Raw genomic sequence first — 25,658 nt, forward strand, 5'->3', positions numbered from 1 at the left:
GACTGTGTTCAGCAGGTCAGCGGTTCAAATCTCACCGGCTCAAGGTTGACTCAGCCTTCCATCCTTCTGGGGTAGGTAAAATGAGGACCCAGATTGTTGGGGGCAATGTAAATATATATATATATATATACATTGCTTACTGGTGTACACCGCTTAGAGAGTGCTCGCACTTAAAGCGGTATATAAGTCTCATAAATAAATAAATAAATAAATATTAGATTCAGATATTTGCAAGTCAAGGTAGAGGAATGTCATGTCACATGGCCACAGACTTGTCAGTCTTACTAACTAGGCAGACCACAGGTAACACAGCCAGATAAGCTAAATCTAATTTATCGTTAAGCTACATTAACACACCTTTGCAGCCTTAAAGTACAAGCCTCCTGCTGTCACTTTCAGAGCCTGAGAATTTAAGGAGGGTCTCACCTGTCTTTCTTGTTCCACCCATTGTGCAGTTGTGGGCCACGCTCCCTCTTATCTGGCCACTCCTTCAGCAGTATCTTTCGGCAGCATCTCTGCACACAGTCTCCCGAGGTCATTCCCACACACCATTACATTAAAAAAAAATGTTCGTAGGTTTACCTTTAGCAGCCATGGATGTGAGAGTGAGATTGTAGCTTCTCTCCTTCTCTTCTAGGGGGCAGAGAGGAAAATGCGGGATGATGAACGCAAACAGTTCAGGAGGAAAGGGAAATGCTTGGATGCCAATAATAATGGTGAGTAAAAGCGGATTAACCGCTCCTTTCAAATTGCTTGGAAAGGGGCCTTCGTGGGTGGATACCAGGCCATGCAAAGGAAGCTGCAGGGATGGTGACTAACAGAGATGCCTGCAAGGTATGGTAAAAAAAAAAAAAAGTCAATATAGCAGCCACAGCAGTCAATAGATCTCTGGTCATTCATTTGTATGTTGTTGTTAGTTGCGAAGTCGTGTCCGACCCATCGTGACCCCATGAACAATCTTCCTCCAGGCCTTCCTGTCCTCTACCATCTTCTGGAGTACTTTTAAGCTCACACCTACTGCTTCAGTGACTCCATCCAGCCACCTCATTCTCTGTCGTCCCCTTCTTCTCTTGCCCTCCATCTTTCCCAGCATCAGGCTCTTCTCCAGTGAGTCCTTCCTTCTCATTAGGTGGCCAAAGTACTTGAGTTTCAACTTCAGGATCTGGCCTTCTAAAGAGCAGTCGGGGTTGATCTCCTCTAGGACTGACCGGTTGGATCGTCTTGCAGTCCAGCACCATAGTTCATCATTTGTGTGTTCCATATAATAAAGCACTTCAGTTGTTCCATCGTGACCATCGTCTTGATGTTTTTAACCACACGCTGCAGACACCCTAGTGTCTGGGAAAGGAAGATCCTGCTGCTTCATGTTTTTGAACTGCTTTCCTGCTTTGCACAACTCCAGAATCAGATATGGACCTTTGCGGTCTCACCCAGCCATCTTTTTCAGCATCTGAGACAGCTCAGCTACAGTGTACCTGGGACCGCATGAAAGGCAAACTTCCTACTTTGAAATACGGAGGCTCTGCAGCCGTTCTCTGTTGGTGGGAACATCTGCCTCGCCCTGCCTCACAGTTCCCACGGTCTGGCAACCCACCCTTTTTCTTCCCTCCCTTTGAGGCTCAGATACGATAGTCAAGACTGAGATGCTCTTATTTCAGGGGTCTTTTAAAGACAACGAGGGGGGCTCCTGGGTGGCTTTACAGCTCCCCCACTGTAGCAACTGCTCAGACTGGGGCTTTGATTGAGTTCCGTACAAGGTGGTCCTTGACCTACAACAACTGGGACAGGAATTTCTTTTTTTAAAAAAAAAAATTTAACACCAACAAAACAAAACAAAACATAACACACATGCACACACAGTGTATACTCCTCCTTTTTTTTAAACAGCGATTTTGTAACGGTAATCTATTATTTACATTTTCCCCCCTTATTCTTCTTTAGAATATTTGTCCTTGTTGCCCCGTTGTTTCTTATTTGCATTTTTCTTCCTTCATACTATACTTCATACTAAGAATAATACATATTATTATTACTATACATTATTATACACACATTTTCCACTTTTGACCTTTCCACATTTATTCTCCTCTATTATTTCTAGTCTCCAATCAGTCGTACCACTTGTTCCATATTAGATAGTACTCTGTGTCTTCCTTTTCTTTTATCTCTTTTGTTAATTTATCCATCTCAGCACAGTCCAGGATTTTTCTTATCACTTCTTCCTCTGATGGTATATTCTCATTTTTCCAGAACTGTGCATATGCTATTCTTGCTGCTGTTGTTATATGTAGAATTAAGTACCGTATTTCTTTACTATATTTTCTGTTTAGAATACCCAACAAAAAGATCTCTGGTTTCCAGTCTACAGGTTGGTCTATTATTTGTTCGATCCATCTTCTTACTTTAGTCCAGTATTTTTTTGCAACTGGGCATGTCCACCATAAATGATAATACGTTCCATGTACTTTTTTACATTTCCAACATGTTGGCGAATTGTTCTGGAACATCTTGGCAAGCTTTGCTGGTGGAAGATCCTTGAATGCCGCTGACATAGTCAATTTTATGTTTATTTCCCATATTTTTTCCCATTTCTCCAATTCTATATTATATCCAAAAAATTTTGCCCATCTAATCATTGTGTCTTTAACAACCTCGTCTTCCATTTTATATCTCAATAGGTATTTGTATAAATTGCTAATTAATTTTATTTCTGTTCCATGTATAATTTTATCCAATTCTTGCGGCTCTTTTTGTATTTCATATAATTTTTTGTCCTCTGTATATTTAGACTGAATTTGTGTAAATGTCCACCAGTCAATCTCTCTGCCTATATCTTGTTCCAATTCTTGTTTTGTTTTCAGATTTCCCTGTTCATTTACTAATTCCTTGTAGCTAATTATCTTATTTATATCCAGTAGATTTGGGTATTTCAGAGCTTCTGTTGGGGATAACCACATTGGAATTCTTATATAATGTTTTTGTTTTATTTTTTCCCAAGTCTGTAGCAATGCATTCCTAACTATGTGTCTTTGAAAGTATCTGTGTATTTTATATTTTTCGCGGGACCGGAATTTCTGTTGGTAAGCAAGGCAGATGTTAAACAAGTCACTGCAGCTGTTAAGCGAATCATGTGGTTGTTAAGCAAATCCGGCTTCCTCCATTGACTTTGCCTGTCGGAAGCCAGCTGGGAAGGTTGCAGATGGTGATCACATGACCCCAGGATGCTGCAACCCTTTTAAATCCATGTTGGTTGCCAAGTGCCTGAATTTTGATCCCGTGACTTTGGGGACGCTGCAATGGTCCGAAGGGCAAATTCTGGTTGTAGGCCTCTTCATTCAGGGCTGTTGCAACTTCCAATGGGTCACTGAGCAAAAAGTTGTAAGTTGAGGATTACGTATTTTGTATTTTTCTGTTGCTCAACTGGTGGAGTTTGGATAGGTTCACAATATTCTCAGCCTTTGAGATTAGTGACCGTGAAGATGACCAGGGATTGGCTTCCAACTGCTTTTATGGATTTAGAAAGTAGAAACAGTCTCAGCATTTGCAGTCTAAAAAGACTCTGCTCCTGCAGTCAGTTGCTTTAGAGTTGCTGCAAGGACCCATCTCAGTTAACCACCCCAGAAAGTAAAACTCTTGAAACAGGCATTGTCTCAAAAGGATACTTTTACAAGGGGTTAGTGACAACAGGAAAGTCAAGGTGAGATCTGGGGGAAATCCTGCTTAAAAGGTATAGTAGTTAAACTAACAATATTCCTCCTCCCACCAGAGTCATACTGTCCATTTGAAATCCAGCCAATCCAACAAAAGCCAGGTACCTATTACCATATCTGGTGGGTATGCCCTAGCAGTGTTTCTCAACCTTGACAATTTTAAGGCATGTGGACTTCAACTCCCAGAATTCCACAGCCAGCATTGCTGGCTGTGGAATTCTGGGAGTTGAAGTCCACATGCCTTAAAATTGTCAAGGTTGAGAAACACTGCCCTAGAGTGAAAAAATTCTGGCTTAAGATTCATATATGGTTGGAAAAGATGACTAAAATACAGATAGAATTTAAACCAGAATGGTTTTTGTTAGGAATACTAGAAGCCAAGTATGAGAAGGAGAGTGAGTATTTAATTTTGCATATATTGACAGCAGTGAGAATAGCATTTGCCCAATACTGGAAAAATGAAAATTTATCGTCTGAAGAGGTCATAATTAAGAAAATTTTAGAATGTGCAGAAATGGACAGATTAACTTGAGAGATTAAAGAGAAGGAAGATTCGGTTTACTTTAAAACATGGGACATTTTTTTTTATCAATGGCCAGCAAAAAGATAGTGAGAAATGAAAGCGATACCTTATTGTGAATATATATTAGTAAGATGAAGGACATGTACTGACTAACTGACATTGTTTATGATTATTGTTTCTCATATTTACTATAGCTATTTACTATTATATTAATTAGTGCTATTGAACATACCGTAAATGCCGGCATATAAGACGACTTCCGGAAGTGCTAAACTCGGCGCCAAAGACGGGGGTCGTCTTATACGCCGAGTCGTCTTATACGCCGGAAATACTGGTAGTTTTCGGCGTATAAGACGACGTTCTAGGAATGCGGCTCAGCGATAAAGACGGGGGTCGTCTTATACGCCGGGTCGCCTAATACGCCGGCATATAACCTGCTTGCTAAAGCTTGAGCAATAACCTGCTTGCTAAAGCTTGAGAATGTTTATGTTAATGGAGGGGGGATAACCCCATTGTTGTTCCCAACCCTGACCCCCATTCTGAATCCCAACTCCCATACTGATCCGATCCCTTCCCTAACCTTATGAAACTCAATAAAATGTATTTAAAAAAAAAGAAAAGAAATCCAGCCAATCCACAGATGGCACGGTGTATGGGTAACTGGCACAGTTGGTGAGCATCTCAAGGTCTTCTCCAGTTTCGTTTCTCTGTAACTGTCTCCCTGATAAGAGAGACACATTCCTTCCTCAAGTGGATAAAGGCAGGAGAGAAAAGGTAGAAGGTGAAAGTTATCCCAAAGGAAAGAAAATTCCCCCCTCCCCCCCCCAGCAGAATGGCAGGACCCAAAACAAGCGCACATATACAGGGAAAACAATAAGGATTTGAGGACCTGACAGTTGCATCTACTCTTAGTCCAGCTTGACTGATCTGATGCCCGCTAGATAAATCAGTGCAATTCCGGAAACTTCAAACTGCCCAAGACAGTGGCCATAAGATTCAAGTTTGCACCTTCCACCTAGAATCCAGGCCAGGCCATGTTAGCCCAGCCCCAGCTGGATCTAAAGTCCTACTTTGAAAATCCTTCTCTTTGCTTATTCTATTTTATTTATTTACTTAGGAGATTTAGACCCCCTAAGTTGACACATGCCCTCCGGGAAGCTTACAAAACAAATCCATATTCAAAACATAATAAGTAAGATGTCAAATAAAAACAGCCATAAAAACTACAAAAGAGAGAAAAGCAAAAGAGCAGTCACCGAGATAAAAATAGCAGCTGGAACTAGTTTCAAGGGCCTCGCGATTGCTCCAAGCCCTCAAGGAAGGCTTGGCAAGCTCCGCCTAGGGCCTTCAAGATAGCAAAGAACGGGCCAGGGGAAACTCCCTGGAGTAAGGGCTTCGTTGTATGGGCACCACAGCCTGAAGGCTTGTCATTCCAGTAACCACCAGTCAGGTTTCCAAAAATGGAGAGACTATAAAGAACCTGTAAGATTAAGTGAGTTGACCATCAGGGTCATATAGGAAAAGGTGATCCTTAGAGATTTCTTTTGGGATATCAATATGACCTTCATCTTCTGCTCACTTCTCTAGTCTTTAAAGATCAGTTTTGGGTCCATCAACATACCTCCATCTTCTGCTCACTTCTCTAGTCTTTAAAGATCACCTTTGGGTCCATCAGCATGACCTCCATCTTCTGCTAACTTCTGTGGTCCTTAGAGATCTATTTTGGGGCCATCAACATCACTTCCACCTTCTGCTCACTTCTCTGCCTTCTTTTCTTTGTTCATCTTTCTGGGGTTTGAGGTTGCCAATGGCATCTTCTTGGTTTTGATTTCAGTTTAGTAATGAATTCTTGAAGGACCGCTTAAATGATTGTTGCCAAAAAAATAAGTCACAAGTTTTCTTACCTTTCATGGGACAATCTGCAGGCACATCTTATCAATAGTGAATGGGGTTTAGCATATTACAAACAAACTTTGGATTCTCTAGGATGCCACTTATGAAATAGCAATAGCACTTAGGCTTATATACCACTTTATAGTGCTTTACAGCCATCTCTAAGCGGTTTACAATGTCAGCATATTGCCTGCAACAATCTGGGTCCTCATTTTATTGACCTCAGAGGGTTGGAAGACTGAGTAAACCTTGAGCTGGTCAGGATTGAACTCCTGGCAGTAGGCAGAGTTAGCCAGAAATACTGCATTCTAACCACTGCACCACCACAGCTCTTAGAATAGTCTCAGAAGGCTTTTAAATGGATGAGTTTGTGTTAAGACATTACTGTATTAGATTCAAGACTATTTGTTTACTGACTTTTTAAAATAGCTTTTCAGATATATCTGCTTTTTGGGTGACTTTATTTATCTTCACACCAAAATCTATACACTACATATTTTGCAGGACTCAAGATGTTTTACACTACCACAAAGGAAAATGCCAATATATAAATAATGACAGAGGATAACTATAACCAGAAATACAAGCCTATCTCTAAGGAAAGCCCATCACCATTAGTGCTGATAGTCCCTCAGATATAAAACAGTCTTAAGTGCCTTCCTAAAGGCCAAAAGGTTAGGGGCACCAATAATAATAATAATAATAATAATAATGATGATGATGATGATGATGATGATGATGATGATGATGATGATATTGGAAAGGACCTTGGAGGTCATCTAGTCCAACACCCTGCTCAGGCAGAAAACCCTATACTATTTCAGACAAATGGCTGTCCAGTCTTCTGTAGTTTCCTGGATCTATTTTTTCCCCTTTTTTGAAGATGGAAATTACATCAGCTCTTTTCCAGTCCTCTGGTAGTTCCCCAGTGCTCCAGGATCTTTGAAAAATATAGTTCAATGGTTCTGAGATCACATCTGCCAGTTCCTTGAGAACCTTGGAGTGTAATCCATCTGGTCCTGGTGATTTGAACTCATCTAGGCTGGGTAGGTGCTTACTTACCATTTTCTTGCCTATCTTAACTTGTGTTTCCAATCTATTTTTTATGGTACTTGACAAGTTGGATTGTTTTTTTCTCTTTGTGTAAAGGCAGATGCCAAAAAAAAATAATGAATTAAATAGTTCTGCTTTCTCCCTGTTGCTTGTCACCTTCTTGCCACTTTCCCCCACTGATGGACCAATCATTTCCTTAACCTTTTTTTTTGTTTTTTACATATTGAAAGAAGCTTTTTTTGTTATTTTTGACTTTGGTCACAAACCATAGTTCATTTTGGACCTTAGGTTTCCTCACTTCATCTTTGCAGGCACGGACTATTTGCTGATATTCTGCCTTAGTTATGTGCCCCTCTTTCCACTTTTTATACTTGTCCTTTTTATCTTTCAATTTATCTTTATACAGCCATGCTGGTTTCTTTTGAAAGCTGTTATTTTTCTTCTTTGTTGGTATTGTGCTAGACTGGGCTTTTATTATCTCACTTTTCAAAATTTCCCAAGCTTCTTGAGTTGTTTTCCCCTTGAGGATTCTCATTCATGGAATCCTTCTCAAGCCCTCGCTAAGTTTATTAAAATTAGCTCTCTTAAAGTCCAAGACTCTAGTTTGACTGTGTTCTATTACTTGTGCTTCCATAATGTTGAATTCCAATATTGCATGATCATTTCCCCCCAAGGTTCCTGTGGCTTCAACACCTTCTGTCATTTCATCTCTGTTAGTGAGGATAGATCCAATATGGCTAATCCTCTAGTTCCCTTCTCTACTTTTGGGGAGACAAAGTTGTCTGCTAGATTTGTCAGGAATCTGTTTGATCTTCCACTTGGTGCAGAGTTTGTTTCTCAGTTGATGTCAGGGCAATTAAAGTCCCTCATTACTATTGTGATGTGCTTCCTACATACCTTAGTTAGCTGACTAGCAAAAAGTTCATCTATTTCCTCTGTGTGGTTGGGTGGCCTATAGTATACACCTATGGCAATGTCGTTTCCCCCCCTTTTATATTGACTCAAATGCATTCAAGACAGTTTTCATCCTTGTTGTGCTCTATTTCTGTAGAGATGTAGTTATTTCTTATAGAGAGAGCAACTCCACCTCGTCTTTATCTTGGCACCCAAAGATTTTTCCATTTAGAAGTAACTCCTATGCTACCAGCCCCAAGGCAATATTTGCAGGTCTTCTACCTCTTCCTGCTTAATGTGTTTGGTTCTTATTTCATGTGGGGAGGAAGAAAATCAAGTTACAAGCGGAATCATACATTTCTATGATTTTGTAAGATGCCTCGTGGGACTGCTTAACGCTGCTGAAAAGCAAAGGAGCAATTAGTATTTAACAAACTCTGAAACTGTTCTCCAGCCTTTCATGGAGGAACAGAGACAACGGGTGAATTCGTAATGTCAAGGCATCCATTTTTATGAGCTTTTCTCAAGTAGCATTCTGCATTCAATCAGCCTTTGATTGTGTAATAAAGACATTTTTTAAAAAGGTAACCTCAACCAAAAATAATAGGGATAACAACATAATAATAGAGAAAAGAGAAACATACCAATACCTCTCGTTTATTAAACCAATTTATATAGCCACCTAATTCACAAAAATATGATTATGGGCAATATTCAACGAAGCTAAAAACTGTGAATAAATACATTAAGAGGTATAAAAATCAAAGTAAAAGAATAATAGAAGGGATGTCAAAAATAATAGAGCCATCTTACTAATATCAAATTCCTATTTCAGTTATAGGGATATTTTAAAATGGAGTCAATTAATCGTTCGATGCTGTGATTTAATCAGCTAACTATATATATAAAAATAATATTTTTAATGTTTATTTATTAACCCTATGAGTGTGCTGGCTTAATTTATACATTAAAATATTTTTCTTTATAAAATTCCCCTTTTAAGTGTGCTTGTTTGGGTTTGTATAACTGGATACTCTCCATGTGTATTCGGCTACAATTCCTATCATCATTGATCAGGTTGCCCATCCCAGAAAATTTCCCTGCAAATATGATGGCTGACTACAAGGTTTCTGTTAATCCAGAACAGCGGTTCTCAACCTATGGGTCGCGACCCCATTTGGGGTCGAACAACCATTTTACGGGGGTCGCCAAACGCGATCCGCCATTTTCCCCCTCAGGGGCCGCCGCCGCGCATGCGCGCCATGCATGGGGCCGCCGCGCATGCGCGCCATGCATGCGTGCCACGCATGGGGCCGCCGCGCATGCGCACCGCGCATAGGGCCGCCGCCGCGCATGCGCAGCACGGCCATGTGACGGGGGTCGCCGTCACACAAAGGTTGAGAACCGCTGATCTAGAATAAGGAGCATGATAAAAAAAAGCACCATAATTTTCTCTTCTATCTTTCAGGTTTAAAAAGCTGTTTAGTTTCAAGCTTTCGCAGCAATGAAATCACTTACCTCAAGCCTCAAACTGACTTGGAAACCCAGCCAGTCTTATTCATCCCAAATGTTCATTTTTCGAACCTCCAAAGATGTGGAACGGTAAGACTCCTCTTGTAGCCCTACAGCTTATGGCTAAGAACCGTAAGAGTTCTGTTAAGAAGACGTGGACTTAGGAATGGATCCACGCTTTGATATGGTTGGGTTTAGAATCCACCAAAGCTGATCTTCAATGAGGGAGAGGATTCACCTCTAGGTGTGGTCAAGAGTCAGTGGTTGTCCAGAAAGCAAAGTCTTCATAGGATTATAACCAGGGAGCCAGTTTGGTCTAATGCAGTGTTTCTCAACCTTGACAATTTTAAGGCATGTGGACTTCAACTCCCAGAATTCCACAGCCAGCATTGCTGGCTGTGGAATTCTGGGAGTTGAAGTCCACATGCCTTAAAATTGTCAAGGTTGAGAAACACTGGTCTAATGGTTAAGATACCAGGATCAAAAACCAGGCACTGTGAATTCTAGTCCCACCTTAGGAATGAAAATTGACTTTGTGACTTTGGACCAATCACCAGGAGACTGTGAATTCTAGCCTTGCCTTAAGCATGAAAGCTCTCTCTCGGCTCAACTCACTTACAGGGTTTTTCTTATGGGGAAAATAGGGGGGGGAGAGTATTAGGCATGTTCACTGTCTTGAGTTACTTGTAAAAATAATAAAGGCAGGATATAAATAATAAATGATCTTAATACATTATAACTCAGTATAAACTAGTCTTTTCTTTCTCTCTAGCTCAGTGGTTCTCAACCTTTCTAATGCCGCAGCCCCATAATACAGTTCCCCATGTTGTGGTGACCCCCAACCACTTATACATCACCGGGTGCCAGGGGCGTGGCCAAAGAAAAGGGGGAAAAAATGACGGACAGCCTTGTTTGGCGACCCCCGTGAAATGGTCATTTGACCCCAAATGGGGTCCAGACCCACAGGTTGAGAACCACTGCTCTAGCTAAAAAGTGAGTAGACTTTGTTGTATGTCTGATATGTAGGTTCGCTTAATTTTTACATCAGTGGACTGAATATGTAGAACTAGGGACGATGTATTCATGTGACATGCTTACCAACTCAAGTCAAGCTATTTGGTTTGGTTTGGTTTGGTTTGGTTGGCTGGATGACCCCATTCCATTCGATTACTATAAGGTTGAATGTATCATGCAAAAATGGATTATTAATTACCACATTAAGCTTATTGTGTGAACATCCAAATAATTGGTCAGCAAAGCAATCATTTGAGGCTCTGCTCCAGAAAGGAACACATTCTGTGGGAATGAAATATGATTTGACCCCCCCCTAACCTTAGGGAAAAGGGGGGCAAAGAAGAGCAGTAAAGTGTGTAAAAGTGTGTAATTAGTTGAGTCTGACATACATCCCAAGAGGCATGTGGACATATATGAAACAACCAATCTCTGATCCAAGAGGCATGTGGACATATATGAAACAACCAATCTCTGATCCAACAACCAATCTCTGATCCAAGATGGTCTGTCCATCCAACCCATAGTAAAGAAGATATTTTGAGTGGAGTTTCCATGTAAGCCACCTTTGAACCCTTGAAGAAAAGGTAGAATCTAAATCTAATAAATAATGCTTTGCAATGTTATTGCAAAAGGGGGGGCTTTAAAGTAGCTATTCACCGTTCTTTAAAACATATCTTTCCCCCTTTACAGATATTACCTACTGCTGGGATTCCACATGATTCCAACAGGTGTGTAATACATTTCCTTTGGTGGTGGAGGCATTGACAGGGTCAGCAACCTGAAAAGCTTTCAGACTCTGAGACCAAAAATGTGTTGTTTCCCTATACTTGTTCTCTTTATAGCTCCTGGAAACTCAAACATTTAAGTCTTTGATCCAGGCATGGGTTTACCTTCACTGAGCCAGTCACAGTTTTGGTTCAGCTTTTATGTGGGGGAATAGTCAGTAATTTCCACCTGGGAATCTCTAAGAGTCTAGTCTCAAATGACGGGAGGACACTTCATTTGGGGTGCTTTTATGAGTAGTAGAGAGAGCAGTCCATCAACATGTATATCAGCCTAACAGCCTCATTCAAATGAAATAAAATGAATTGTCCTTTTTTCATTAAGGACAAAGCTTTGAAGTTGGTCTGTCCATCCAACCCATCCATTCATTCATCCATCCATCCATTCACCCATGCATCCATCCATTCATTCACCCACCCACCCACCCATCTATCCATCCATCCATCCACCCACCCACCCATCTATCCATCCATCCATCCATCCATTCACCCATCCATCCATTCACTCACCCATCTATCCATCCATACATACATACACCCATCCATCCATTCACCCATCCATCCATTCACCCACACATACACCTATCCATCCATCCACCCATCCATCCATTCACCCACCCATCTATCCATCCATCCATCAATCCATCCACCGTTCCACCCATCCATCCATCCATCCTCCCTCCCTCTCTCTTCTTTTTCTTCTTGGCGGTTTCTCCTAATTTACCCATAAGGTGGATTAAGCTGAGAAATGTGATTAAATCCACTTGAGGATTGTGAGGGGTCTTGAATTTGAGTCTTTCCAGTCTATAACTCACTCTTTAACTGCACAGAGTCTAGATTCAGTTATGGACATCTGATCTATTTGGGAAGATCCCTTTTGATTTGTACATTAGGGACAACCAGGGGATGTTCTGATCTCCTTTTTTTTCCCCCCTACCTCAGCTTGCCTTTAAAGCGGAGTTGCCCTTCCTTCCCCGATGAATTTGATCCCATAGCTGCAAAACAAGCAAAAGAAGAAGACCCCCAACGAGGTAAGGTGGCAGATGTCTTCTGCATCCCCAGGGGGCCTCATGGCCCAAGAAAAAGCAAGGAATCAACAGATAAAGAAGGATGCATCCTTCTGCTTGTTAACTACAACACTAACATATCAGAGTGGCAAATTGGCAGATCGACAGGTGACTAACCATGACTCTCTAGGGCCCTGCCCACTTGTGTCCTTCATTGTCCCATCACAAGTTAAGGAGAGCGATAGATGGTTTCTTTTCCACTGGAAGGTGGAACTCTGGAGAAGGAAATGAAGCTCAGGGAATCAATCCATCACTATCCTTAATTTGTCTTGTATTAAGACAGTAAGCACGACATCACTCACCTGTCCTTTTTCTGAAGCAGAACAGGGACAGGCACTGAGGGCCGTGAAGTTTATGCCAGTGTCTGTGCCCAGCGACACAACATGGAATATGTGGGATGGGGTTGTAAGGAATGCAAAAAAGCTCCTAAGGACAGGAATGTGGGGCCTCAAAGCAAAGACGTAATGAGTTTGGGAGATTCTCTACTGCAGTGGTTCTCCACCTGTGGGTCGGGACCCCATTTGGGGTCGAACGACCATTGCACGGGGGTCGCCAAACAAGGCTGTCTGCCATTTTCCCCCCTTTTCTTTGGCCACGCCCCTGGCACCCGGTGATGTATAAGTGGTTGGGGGTCACCACAACATGGGGAACTGTATTATGGGGTCGCGGCATTAGAAAGGTTGAGAACCACTGCTCTACTGGAAGGAGAGAAAAGGGGGCTTCCTTTTTCTGTAACTGGATTTGATCATCATCTCTTTTTTATATATATAAAAGTTTTTATTTTCAATTTTACAATACATTCCAATCTTAAAAATACTTCAGATAAAAAATAAAACAAATTGATACACACCACTTTCGGTATTGCCCACCCATTTCCCCCCAAACCGCATCCACCCTCTAACCGACTTACTTCTTTCCCTCTTCTTCCTCACTCGCCCCCTCTCCTCCTTCTCCTCAACCCTCCTAATTACTTCTCACTTTCTTCTTCTCACTCCGGATGCGGTCCAGGGGAAATGCCCGAGCAATTCCTCTCTCCAAATTGAAACATTAATATTATACACGGTAAAACTATTTCTACTTTATCTGAACTACTTAAACTTCAACCCATCCTCCCCCCATCATCTCTTCTGTCAGTCAGTTCTACTCTATGTCCGACGGGAATCAGAGGAAGTTTTTGACGCTCTCATGCTGAAGACCCCCGATCTCAAAGGCTTGAGAAATGCGGTGAGTTTCCCTCCTTGGTCATCCTGTGGCATGGAAGTTTGCTACCTTGGGATGAGGTGCTGAAGACATCTAGGCTGGAGAAGGGGAACCAGCAGACCGCCACAAAAGGAAGGACAACTTGAGTTAGACTGCCTCCCATCCCAGATGTTCATCCCTTCCTCGGCTTCTTTATCCCATTTTAATTACAATTTTCCTACATTTTTGCTCAAATAATGGGAGGAAACAGCTGCTGGATGTATTAAGAGAGGGCTCCAATTAATCAATGTTGTGCAATGGTTCTGGTGCTGATAAAATAGAAAACCCATTTGAGGATGCTACATTTTAAGGCCTTCTCTTAAGAAATGTTTGGTTGGAATTATAACTAGCCCATTGGCAGCCTGACCTGGGCAATGAAGTCCATTTTGCATTAAACTGATGTTTGCTAACTGATGGTTTATGGAAAAAGCCACAATCTGTTTGTTGGCTGTGTTTCCACAAGATCATGAATGGTGGCTTCTATTCCTCAGTGACTGTATTCATACATTGCACTCTTTAAACCAGTGGTTCTCAACCTTTTTAATGCCGCGACCCCCAACCGGTCGTAAGTCGAGGACTACTCAACCGGTCGTAAGTCGAGGACTACTCAGCTGGTGCAGCACCGTTTGCAGAATGGGACTTTTGGCAGGCTCAGCAGGGCAGAGACAGCCTGGACAATTCCTATTGGCTTTTGAAAGCCAATAGAATTAGACTCTATTCAAGAGAGTCTATTCTATTGGCTTTCAAAAGCCAATAGAATAAAAGGGAGTAGCACAGCTAAGGAAAAGAAGAAAAAAATGGCGGACTGGCGACCACCGTGAAATGGTCGTTCGACCCCAAATGGGGTCCCGACCCACAGGTTGAGAACCACTGCTTTAAACTAACCAGAACACATGAAGAAGAAGCATAATGTCTGAACTTCATGAATATATACCATAGGAACTACCAGAGTTTAAACACCAAATAGTTCCTACTTTTAAGCTTCTATGAAGATTTGTGTTTTACCAACAAAGACTCCATGTCTACTTCGATTCCTAGATCTGTTTCTGGAGACCATTTTCCTGGTCATTCTGTACTTTCTTTCTCTCTAGATTTTCCTTCTTTTAGCTTGGCCTGGCTAGAGGTTCTCCCCCTCTCTCTACCACCATGGACATTTGCTCAATGTTTAAAGAGCACACAATGCTTGAGCATATTTCTGTGATGTTTATCAGCACCATTCCTGATAACCCTCGGCTCGGCTGAGGCGGGGAATAAAGCAAACAGTCTCCTGAAATGATCTGATAGCCATATTTATGGCTTTGCTTTATGTGTGTGTGTGTGTCTCTCTCTCTATGTGTGTCCCCTGCTTTTGCACACTTTCGATTTGGAAAAGAACAAAGAACACATTGGAACACATTTCTTTTCCTGAAATTGCCTCCTTGTGAGCTGTAGTTTTCCACATTAAAACGGTTTCTCTGCTTGAAGAAATGAGGCTAATAATAATAATAATAATAATAATAATAATAATAATAATAATAATAATAAAAGTTGGAAGGGATCTTGGAAGTCATCTAGTCCAACCCCCTGCTTAGGCAGGAAACCCTATACCAGGGGTAGGCAACCTCGGTTCTTTTATGACTCATGGACTTCAACTCCCAGAATTCCTGAGTCAGCATAACTGGCTCAGGAATTCTGGGAGTTGAAGTCCATGAGTCATAAAAGAGCCGAAGTTGCCTACCCCTGCCCTATACCATTTCAGACCAATGGCTGTTCAGTCTCTTCTTAAAAACTTCCAGTGTTGGAACATTCACTGCTTCTGGTGGCAGGTGGTTCCACTGGTTAATTGTTCTCACTGTCAGGGAGTTTCTCCTTAGTTCCAGGTTTTCCTTAAAAAGGGATAGCTGAGAAGTAAGAAACGTGAATCTTGTCCAATCCGCATACTGTTCTCCTGTAAGAGAAGGGAATTGGCAGACCAGGTTTAAAATTGGCCCAAATGATTCAGATATTTTAGGCTGGTTCTCAGACACTATTTGTTTGCTTTTGGCTTAGCACAATTTGTGAATTTTGGCTTTGTGGCTTACTCAACAAATAATGACTAAAGCTAACTGAGCATGACCTGTGAACCATCTTTGTGTATTGAAAGAACTTCATGCCAAATGTTAGCAAGGTCTTCCCAAGGTACAAAATCTATTGTTTTTAGAGGCACAGGAGGTCAAGAGTAAGCAAAAAAGTCAAGACCATGGCCCCTTTGAAGCCACCCTCTTGATTTTTTTTTTATTCTCCCCCAATCCCAGGGGTATGCATTCAAGGGAAGATTTGAACCAGAGTTTCAGGAGGGAGATATAAAAGTTATAAACAGAGTTTAGCCTAAGCCAAGAGAAATTATAACTAGAATAGGATTTGAACGGGTTTTCCTGGATCTCATTCTCTTTCCCACCTGAGTAAGTTAGTTCTCAGCTCTCAGTTTTTAGATTTTGACAAGGGAATCTCTTCCAAATGAGGCAAATGCAACTGGTTTATGGTCAGAACCGAGTGGAATGAATTGGGAAGTATTACATGTGCTGCAGTTGCCAACACTGAGTTTTCATAAGCCCAGGAATCCCATTAATCGGAATTAATTCTGTTTTTCATCTTCTAGATTTCAGAAAAATATGGCCTGCCAGAAGAAAGCATCTATAAAGTCTACAAAAAGTGCAAACGAGGGTAAGTGATAATCCATTCACCTTGCGTCTTGTATGAGCTTCCTGGTTCTTGGACACAGCAATGGGTCTAGCAAATAGGCAGGAAAATGTCTACATGAGAAGAAATAGGGTTTGGAAGCAAATAGACCTGCTGGTCAGCTTTCAAAGGTCCAGGGAAGGAACGGTATCAAATTAATTTGGAGGAAATTCTGCATGTCTTCATTAAGAGCAACCAGAATCTTGCAGGATCCAGCCAAAGGCTTATCTGGTTCAGCATTTCATGAAAGCAACTAGCCTTTCCTCCTTGTTGTAGCGCAACAGGTCTTCTTTAAGAGATGCCCTCCAGCTCAGGAGATTTAATGATATTCTCAACTGTGGATCTGGAAACCTAAAAATGCATGCCTCTGTATGAGCATTGTATGAGATGGGGACTCTTATGAGTAGCCATGTTCTTTGGCTAAAGTGATGGAAGCTGCTTGCTAGTGGGTGTCAGTGTCTTTCCCTGTGTCATTACCTTGGTGGAAGCTGAAAAGATCTATAGAGGTGTTTCTCAACCCCAGGAATTTTAAGATGGGTGGACTTTGACTCCCAGAATTCCCCCAGCCAGCATTGGGTTCGTTGGAATGCAAGATGTGACAGTTTGGTTGGAACTGAGGGCAATGTGTGAATGTAGCCAGTGGTGGCTTATTGAGTGAAGCATAATTACATCATACCACATGTAAGACAAGGCTTTAGGTTACAGCACTGAATGAAGACATCCGTAGTGATATCCGCACCAAACATGGAAATTCTCTGGTCAGCTTTGAGCCTACCACCCTCTCTCACTTTAGCTCAGTATTCCTCAACCTTGGGAATTTTAACATTTGTAGTCTTCAGCTCCCAGAATTCCCTAGCCACTGCTGGGGACTTGAAATCCACACATCTTGAGATTTCCAAGGTTGAGAAGCATCACCCTTGCCTATTTAGAGGGATATTGTGAAGGTAACAGTGGGAAAAATAGCCTTTTACTTTCAGTTCCTGGATGAAAGAGCATATAAAACACACACACAGAGAGAGAGAGACAGAGAGAGAAAGAGAAAGAGAGACAGAGAGAGAGAGAGAGAGAGAAAGAGAGAGAAAGAGAGAGAGAGAAAGAGAGAGAGAAAGAGAAAGAGAGAGAGAGAGAGAGAGAGAGAGAGAGAGAGAGAGAGAGAGAGAGAGAGAGAATGAATCACTTATTGTCCTAAGTAAGATGGGAAATCGCTTTTGTTCCAGCTTAGAGTTCCTTAATCAATTTGACACCTTCCACAATAGGAACTGAAGTTCAACCCACCTGGACATGACAGTTTGGGGGGACAGCTAGCCTTGGAATCAAAGCCTCGGGAAAGGGCCAAGGGGTCTCGTTCCAGTTGGCTTCTATATACTGTGTCTTTTATTTTTAAAATATGAAGTTGTCCGGTGGGGATAAAAAAAGGCCTGGGGAAAAGGTATGTGTGTACCTAGTGCATGAAGTGGTCTGGGGAATTTAACAGATATGTTGTTATCTCCCCAGGCAATGGGCTAAGGTCACCATCTTTGGGTTTATCTTTCTCATCAGGGCACCGTTGTTTCTTTGTTTCTCAAAACCAGCAGGATTGGATAACCCTTAGGCTTAGAATGGCAGATGATGCTGGAATAAAGCAGTTTTGGGAGGAAAGTCTGCACCGGATTCCACAAACGGGACTAATTTAGAGATTACAAATATAGCATTTACTGGTTAGAGAGGCCAGCATTTCAGCAAGGGTAGCTACAGCCTGGCTATATAGCCAGAATAAACTTCAACATTACAGCAACTATCTCTTCTAAACCAGGGATGTCCAACCCCGGCAACTTTAAGACTTGTGGACTTCAACTCCCAGAATTCCCCAGCCAGTATAACTGGCTGGGGAATTCTGGGAGCTGAAGTCTACAAACCTTAACGTTCCTAAGGTTGGACACCCTGCTCTGAACACAAGATTGACGCTATTCTAGGGAAGGTTGTTATGGAAAATGATGCAGATGTGGAACAAAAATCCAAGCTTTATTTGTACAGCAAACGGATGTGAGCTAGAAGTGATCATTTAGGAACTGGATCTTAAAATCCTTACAGAGGACTCCAGGAGAACGCTGACACCCCAAAGTACAATTACTGTAATAAACAGAAATTTTCACACCTGGAACCTTTAGGAATGGAACATAAATCTGTTTTGGATTTGATAGAAGTTCAGGTCTGAAGTTTGGGAAGAGTACCAATAGTCCACTCTGGCCATACGCGGTATAAACAAATAAAACTTAGAAATACAGCCTCCTTGCTAGCTCATAGTTGAGCTAATTCATAGGACCTCGTTCAGAGTTGTGCCTAGCCATCTCTCACCCAATATTTTCCGTTTACGTAAGAACTGAGTAGTAGCTGCTTAAAAGTCTTTCACATTCCACTTTGCAACTGAGTCTGAAGGATACAAAAGCAGGGTAGCAGGGGTGGGTGGTAGATGACGGCTAATCTTCGTTTCCCCCCCCCCCTTTTCTCTCCTGCACCTTTCAGTCTGGTCAGACAAAGAACAGATTTGGCAGGGGGTGGACCGCCCATCCTTCCACTAATCTTGTTGTGTCTGGATAAGTGCAATCTGTAGCCCATCACAGAGACGGGAGGTTTTGTTCTTCTTTCCAGCAACCCATGGAATCCCAGACCCCCTTCTGTTTTTCGGTGTGATGCTGCTCCAGATGTCTTGGCCCTCGAATATCTGATTCCAAAATGGAATTTCAGCAAAAGCAATAGAGTCAACACCTAAAAAGACCAGCCTGTTTAGGGCTTTTTCTCCCATGCCCCTATTATGGCACAAGCATGTTCTGGTACTTGGTTAATTGCCCAACAAGTATCTCATCAGTGCTAGAAGGAGTGGAGTTGGAATACGGCTGGATTGTCAGTATTGATGGGAGTATTGTTTTCTTGGTAGTTCCTTGATTAGGCTGTTGTTTACTGTTTGATTGTTTGTGTTGAGTTGGTAATTCCTTGACTGGGATATTGTTTACTGTAATGAAATGCCTGCAAGAAAACAGCCAAGCTCAGATTTATGTTCCATCATTGGCTGGAAAGTTATTGGGAGATTATCTTGCCCAAGTACAGACATTCATTACATCCTTAATAAATGTCCATCTAGACCAGGAGTAGTTAACCTTGGCTCTTTTATGACTCGTGAACTTCAACTCCCAGAATTCCTGAGCCAGCCAAGCTGGCTCAGGAATTCTGGGAGTTGAAGTCCACGAGTCATAAAAGAGCCAAGGTTGACTACCCCTGATCTAGACTCTTGTTTAACACCTCAGGCCAAGAACACCCACCATTTCTCAAGACATCCTCTGTTCCATCTTTCAACAGCCCTTATTGTAGGGCTGGATGTCTTAACCGTTTCACTCCTTTTATTACAGTGGTTCTCAACCTGTGGGTCGGGACCCCATTTGGGGTCGAACGACCATTTCACGGGGGTCGCCAAACAACGCAGTCCGCCATTTTTTCCCGCTTTTCCTTAGCTGTGCTACTCTCCTTTATTCTATTGGCTTTTGAAAGCCAATAGAATAGACTCTCTTGAATAGAGTTTAATTCTATTGGCTTTCAAAAGCCAATAGGAATTGTCCAGGCTGTCTCTGCCCTGATGAGCCCGCCAAAAGTCCCATTCTGCAAACAGTGCTGCACCAGTTGAGTAGTCCTTGACTTACGACCAGTTGAGTAGTCCTCAACTTACGACCGGTTGGGGGGTCGCAGCATTAAAAAGGTTGAGAACCACTGTTTTATTAGTTTTGAGGATTCATGTACAAGGGCTGTTCAGGTTCTGTGTGTATATCCCTCTGTGGTAGGACAGGTCAAAACACAGACAGTGCAAGGATTTCAGGACGGCCACTGGGTTTTGGGGGTTCTGTTAAGAGACTTTTGAAAGCAACTTTAAAACCATCACTGCCCCCTTTTTCGTGACAGCCAAGCCAAGTTATAGCTATTCTGAGTCTCTTTCTCACACTTTCTACTTTCCCGGGCCTGAGCAACCACCTCATGGCCAGACTTGATTTCCTCTACTATCACCTGTGTTGCAACAGGGCACACCCTGCCTAGTCGTTTCCAGCTTCAGTAGCCCCAGGATGCACAGTGATGACTGTGGGTAAAATGGTGCGAGCCAAGCACAGTTGTGTTGTGGCCATCCAAGGCTTCTTCCAGGTGTTATCAGTTATAAGACCAGAGCTGGACCTGTGGTCATTTGCTGCCAGCAGTGGCATACCCTTCATTTGTCTATGGAGATTCTCAATTATGCAAGTCATGGTTGTCCCAAAAGTTCCAAAAGGCAACTGGACTTTTTTGGATGTTTTCCTTGAAAATGTTTTGCTTCTTGTCCAAGAAGAGAACTGAAGAAGCCCCTTTGGAAAAGCAGCTTTAGGACATTCCCTTCGTTGCTTCCTCCCACTTCAACCCGTTCTACATTTCTGGGTCTTTTTATGCCTCCAGGCTATTTCCAAACATAGGGCTTTTTTCAGGAGAGTGCTAGACCCCCTGATAGGTGACAGGTGGCAAGAAACCTGGAGAGACCTCCTTCCCCCTTCACCCCATGTCCCCCTTAGTGCCACCCAGTGTGTGTGTGTGTGGGTGTGAGACTGAGGGAAGGCTAAACCTCATGTTCTAAGCATCTGTCTAAATTCACCCCACCCTGCCTCACCCCACCTTAAAGATTGTGATTGATGTCCAGGAGGTGACATTCAGTGGGAGAGGAAGCAAAGCCAATCCTGTTCCTTAACTTGGTCCGCAATAAATAAGAAAGGAGAAGTTCCTTTGGCTGTTGTCAGTCTTGTTGCTGTGGCAAAATACGGCTTGACACTGAGCAGCCCAATTTATGCTGGCATAATTAACTGCCAGCCCAAGATCAGCTGGATGACGCTTCAGCGTGGCATCTGAAAGTGAGTTTCTGGTAGCCTTGCTGAACGTCACTGCAGAACCTTGTGCATAAAGCATTATTTTAACAACTGGAGATTTCATGGTTTAATTAGACAAGACTCCACTGATAATCCCAGTAAAACAGGTGCTAACATGGCACAAAAACATGTGTAGCTAAAACTGAGCTGGAACGATCTTGCTCTAACTTGCAAGGCGTTTCGTAGCGGGTACCTGGAAGTCGCTGAAGAGACGTGACTGTGTGGGCCTTACATTTACTAACTTTTTTTTTTAAATGCACTTTCCAGAAACCCTGGTGCTGAGGTGTCATTGGGAGAGGAGAGGGGAGGGTTTTAGCGAGTAGAAAGATAGGTAGGGAAAATTTAAGAGGAAGATAGTGACAAATTCAAGCAAAACGACCCAGACATAAGCAGCATTTCAGCCCACTGATTCAAAACAGCTTTTGCTTTTAACTTCCTATTCCAGGGTTAGGCAACCTTGGCTCTTTTATGACTCGTGGACTTCGACTCCCAGAATTCCTGAGCCATCCATGCTGAGGGGAAAGGGAGAGTTTCCAAGCTGAGCCATGCTGGCTCAGGAATTCTGGGAGTTGAAGTCCACGAATCATGAAGGGGCCATAGTTCCCCCATGCTGGCTCAGGAATTCTGGGAGTTGAAGTCCACGAGTCATAAAAGACCCAAGGTTGCCTAACTCTGCCCTAGGCCTAGGCCGCTTTATGACTTGTGGACTTCAACTCCCAGAATTCCTGAGCCAGCATGGCTCAGCTTGGAAGCCTCTCCCTTTCCCCTCAGCATGGCTGGCTCAGGAATTCTGGGAGTTGAAGTCCACGAGTCATAAAAGAGCCAAAGTTGCCTACCCCTGCCCTATTCCTTCCGAGCATATACGTAAGCCCTCACTGCAAGAACATATTCTGTACACCCTTTACGTGAAGTTATCAAATTCTTGCTTTCGTGTGTTTCAAGGATGACTGGTGAATTGTTGAAGAGATCTTTGTTGCTTTTCTATCTTTCAGCCTGGGGACATGGTAACATTAACACGAATTTTTAGTGACTATTCAAAGTTACAATGGCACTGGGGGAAAAAAGTGACTTATGACCATTTTTCGCACTTACAATTGTTGCTGCATCCCCAGGGTCACCTGATGACAATTCCAATGCTTGGCGACTGACTCGTTTTTATGACAATCGCATTGTCCCAGGATCATGGGATCCCCTTTTGCGAACTTCTGACAAGTCAAGTCAAGGGGGAAGCCAGATTTATTTAACAACTGTGTCACTAACTTAACAGTGGCAGGGATTCACTTAACAACGGTGGCAAGCAAGGTCATAAAAGGGGGCACGATTCATTTAACAACCGTCTGGCTTAACAACCAAAATTGGGGGCCTAATTGTGGTCGTAAGTCGAGGACCACCTGTTTATTCAGCAAAGCATACAGCATACAGCCTTCTGCCTTGTAAGCCACAATTTATAAGTTCTTGCTGGTGTATTTGTCTGCTTTAACCTTCTCTGCGAATGGCAGAGCTGAACGCGCTCACAATCGCCCTGCTTAGAAAAACTCGGGATGCTTCCCCAGAATTCTGCTTTGTTGTGGTTTGTGAAGGCAGTTTTTTGGCTCTCGCCTTATTCGCACCTGCGCCCCCATTTCTCAAGAGGGTGCATCAAGGGCAGCCTTACTACTAGAAAGGAAGCAGCTCCCCTGCCCCCTTGCTGAAAAACAAACATTTGCACAATCCTGGTGGGAACCCTTTGGCTCTCCTCCATCAAGGATAGGCTGCCAAAAACACCTTGATTGCCTCTATTGTGAGCCCTCCAGCTTTGGGGGTGTGTGTGTAGGGGGGGGGGCGAGTTTCATTCCATGGGAACCAGCTTGCAAAGGGTTTCCAGAGTGGCGTCAGGAAAAAAAAAAAAAAGCGCTGTGCCTCTGCATCGCCCCCGGGGAACTCCAGCAAACCGCAGTTCATCTCCCCCAGCCTGTCTCTTTGCAAAGCGCCAGGCGTCCTCTTCCCTGTTCTCCTGGAGCCCTTAGAGGAAAGGAGATGGAGCCCAGGTTTTTCTCTGGCTGCTCCTCCCCATCGATGCTTGGCAGATGAGCTCATGTTTGCCTTGGCCCAGGTCCAAGGCCTGGGCTTAAAAGACCGAGAGGCAGCCAAGTTCAGGATGGTGAGAAGGTGTGCCTGGGGCAGGGGCTTTGACAGGGGCTATTGGCAGACAAAGCAGGCTGGCTGGGGAAGGGACACCCTCCTTACAGAGGGTAGCTCAGCCCCTCCTAAGGACGATCCCTTCCAAAAACATCAGGACAACATCTCTCAGAACATCCACCCATCCACCGGCTGGCTGGCCTGGGACTTCTTGACTTACGACCCCAACTTCTACTGCTGAAGGAGGGAGTCGTTAAGGGAGCCGTGCCGGAGTTTTCAACCGTCGGTGCTACGGTCGTGAAGCGAATCACTGTGGTTAAGGGAATCGCAGGGTCATTAAGCAAATCCAGCTTTTCCCATTGACTTCACTCGTTGGAAGCTAGCTGGGAAGGCCACATAAGGTGATCATGTCTCACACACACACACACACACACACAGAGAGAGAGAGAGAGAGAGAGAGAGAGAGAGAGAGAGAGAGAGAGGATGCTACAATCATGGTAAATACATGCTGGCTGCAAGATCCTGAATTTTGATGGTGTGAACGCAGGGAGGTTGCGACCGTTGCACGTAGAAGTGGTCGTAAGTCTTTTTTTTTTCCAGTGCCCTCGTAACTTTGAATAGTCTCTAAACAAATGGACATAATTCAAGGACTATCTGTAGTCCCACTGTATTTAGAAGGCACTGGTTTTGGCAGGCTGGAGCCTCATAGCATGCCACCCACCCACCTGGAGAATCTCTGCTTGTGGAACCACGTTATCCAAGCTGGTGGGCAGCTGCCTGGCACTGCCTAGCTAAGCCCAGCCTAGTGGGATAAAATTTCAACAGGCCTGAGCGCCAAGATCTCCCTAGCCTAAGAGGGGCCCTGTGGAAAAGCAATTCAGGGAAACCCCCCCCCAAAGAAAATATCCTTTCCAGTATGGGGCTAAGGGACAGGATGCCCCCCCCCTTTGCTTGGCCAAACCCTGCAGGCAGAAAGACTGTCACCAGCTGTGCAAGTCTTTCTCTGCTGGCTTCTTTCTGGAATCTCTTTCCTTAAAGGTAGGCAGTTCTGATCCTCTGATCCTAAAGCAGCCTTTTTTTTTTCTTTTGTCCTCTTGGAGATGGCAGTGTAGATATACCAGATACGTGCCACATTTCTATTTGAGCAGGAAAAAGGAATTGCTCTGTTCTGCAAAAACCAGGAAGCACTACTGCCCAGTCGTGGTGACTTGTCTGCATAAATGTCCTTCTGGGCAGCTCAGATAACAATACAACTTCTCAATCAGTGCTGCAGTTGAGAAATATAAAATATGAGGGTAATTCAACCAGTTCCTGGCTTTGGGATTTTCCCTCTTGGAAGTTGGCTGACTGGCCTGGCTGGGATTGTGCTCCAGAAGGAAGGACAAAGTCGCCACCTAAATCCACCAGTTGCATAGTGAGATGAACAGACTCAGTTGCCAGCTGTGCCTGAGACCTCTGCACCAGCTTTGGTATACAGTACGTGGAGCTATGTAGTTGTCTGAAATGTAGAGGTGTTGGGTTGTTTGGAGCAATGAGGCTGGAGGCAAGGGCATTAATAAAGTGCCGTTCACAAAGATTTTTTGCTTTTTAATAAAATGCAATTATTGGAAATTGTATCAATTTTCTTCTGATTACTTGCTTTTAAGAATTAGTATAGCTTGACTCTGGGATTGCATCAGTGGCGGGACTCAAATATGTGAACAACCAGTTCTCTGTGTGGATGCCACTTCCGGAAGTCCATTCTGGACCTGGGCAACAAAAAATTAGCTACCGGTTCTGCCAAAGTGGTGCAAACCGGCTGTATCCCACCACTGGATTGCATGCTTGTCTCACATGTAAGATGATTATGGATAACTTTCATTCTTTTGCCATTTAGTGACTGATATATTAGATTGCTTCGTGAAGCAGAAAAAGGAAGGGTTTTCTGCCAGGGATTGCATGCAGTTTTTGTCAACCTTGGCAACTTTAAGATGTGTGGATTTCAACTCCCAGGATTCCCCAGCCAGCCCAGAGATGAAATCCACACATCTTAAAACTGCAAGAGTTGAAACACAATCTGCATGTGTGCATCTGGTGGTGATGCTACTGCTGCTGCAGAGGGTCATAGTGGCTAAAACTGCAGTGTAATCTAATTTTGTTTACAGGTTAGAGAATTAAAGGGAGCAAACAGATATGTTGAGATTTTCAAAGATTTAAGATATTGTAACACACACACACACACACACACACACACACACCTTATCTGATGC

General features: G+C 43.1%; 1 protein-coding gene across 1 annotated transcript in view; it reads left to right on the forward strand.

The window, feature by feature from the left end:
• GRHL3 (grainyhead like transcription factor 3) overlaps window positions 1–25,658 on the forward strand; it is a 66,180-nt gene that overhangs the window by 38,699 nt on the left and 1,823 nt on the right. Inside the window, exons 10-15 of the mRNA XM_039362989.1 lie at window positions 638–716; window positions 9,542–9,675; window positions 11,290–11,327; window positions 12,324–12,412; window positions 13,587–13,672; window positions 16,305–16,369. Of these exons, the coding sequence (XP_039218923.1) occupies window positions 638–716; window positions 9,542–9,675; window positions 11,290–11,327; window positions 12,324–12,412; window positions 13,587–13,672; window positions 16,305–16,369 (491 nt within the window). The remainder of the gene's footprint in view (window positions 1–637; window positions 717–9,541; window positions 9,676–11,289; window positions 11,328–12,323; window positions 12,413–13,586; window positions 13,673–16,304; window positions 16,370–25,658) is intronic.

Source organism: Crotalus tigris, unplaced genomic scaffold (genome assembly GCF_016545835.1).
Source record: "Crotalus tigris isolate CLP2741 ecotype Arizona unplaced genomic scaffold, ASM1654583v1 scf7180000019504.1669754, whole genome shotgun sequence".
Classification (NCBI taxonomy): Eukaryota; Metazoa; Chordata; class Lepidosauria; order Squamata; family Viperidae; genus Crotalus; species Crotalus tigris.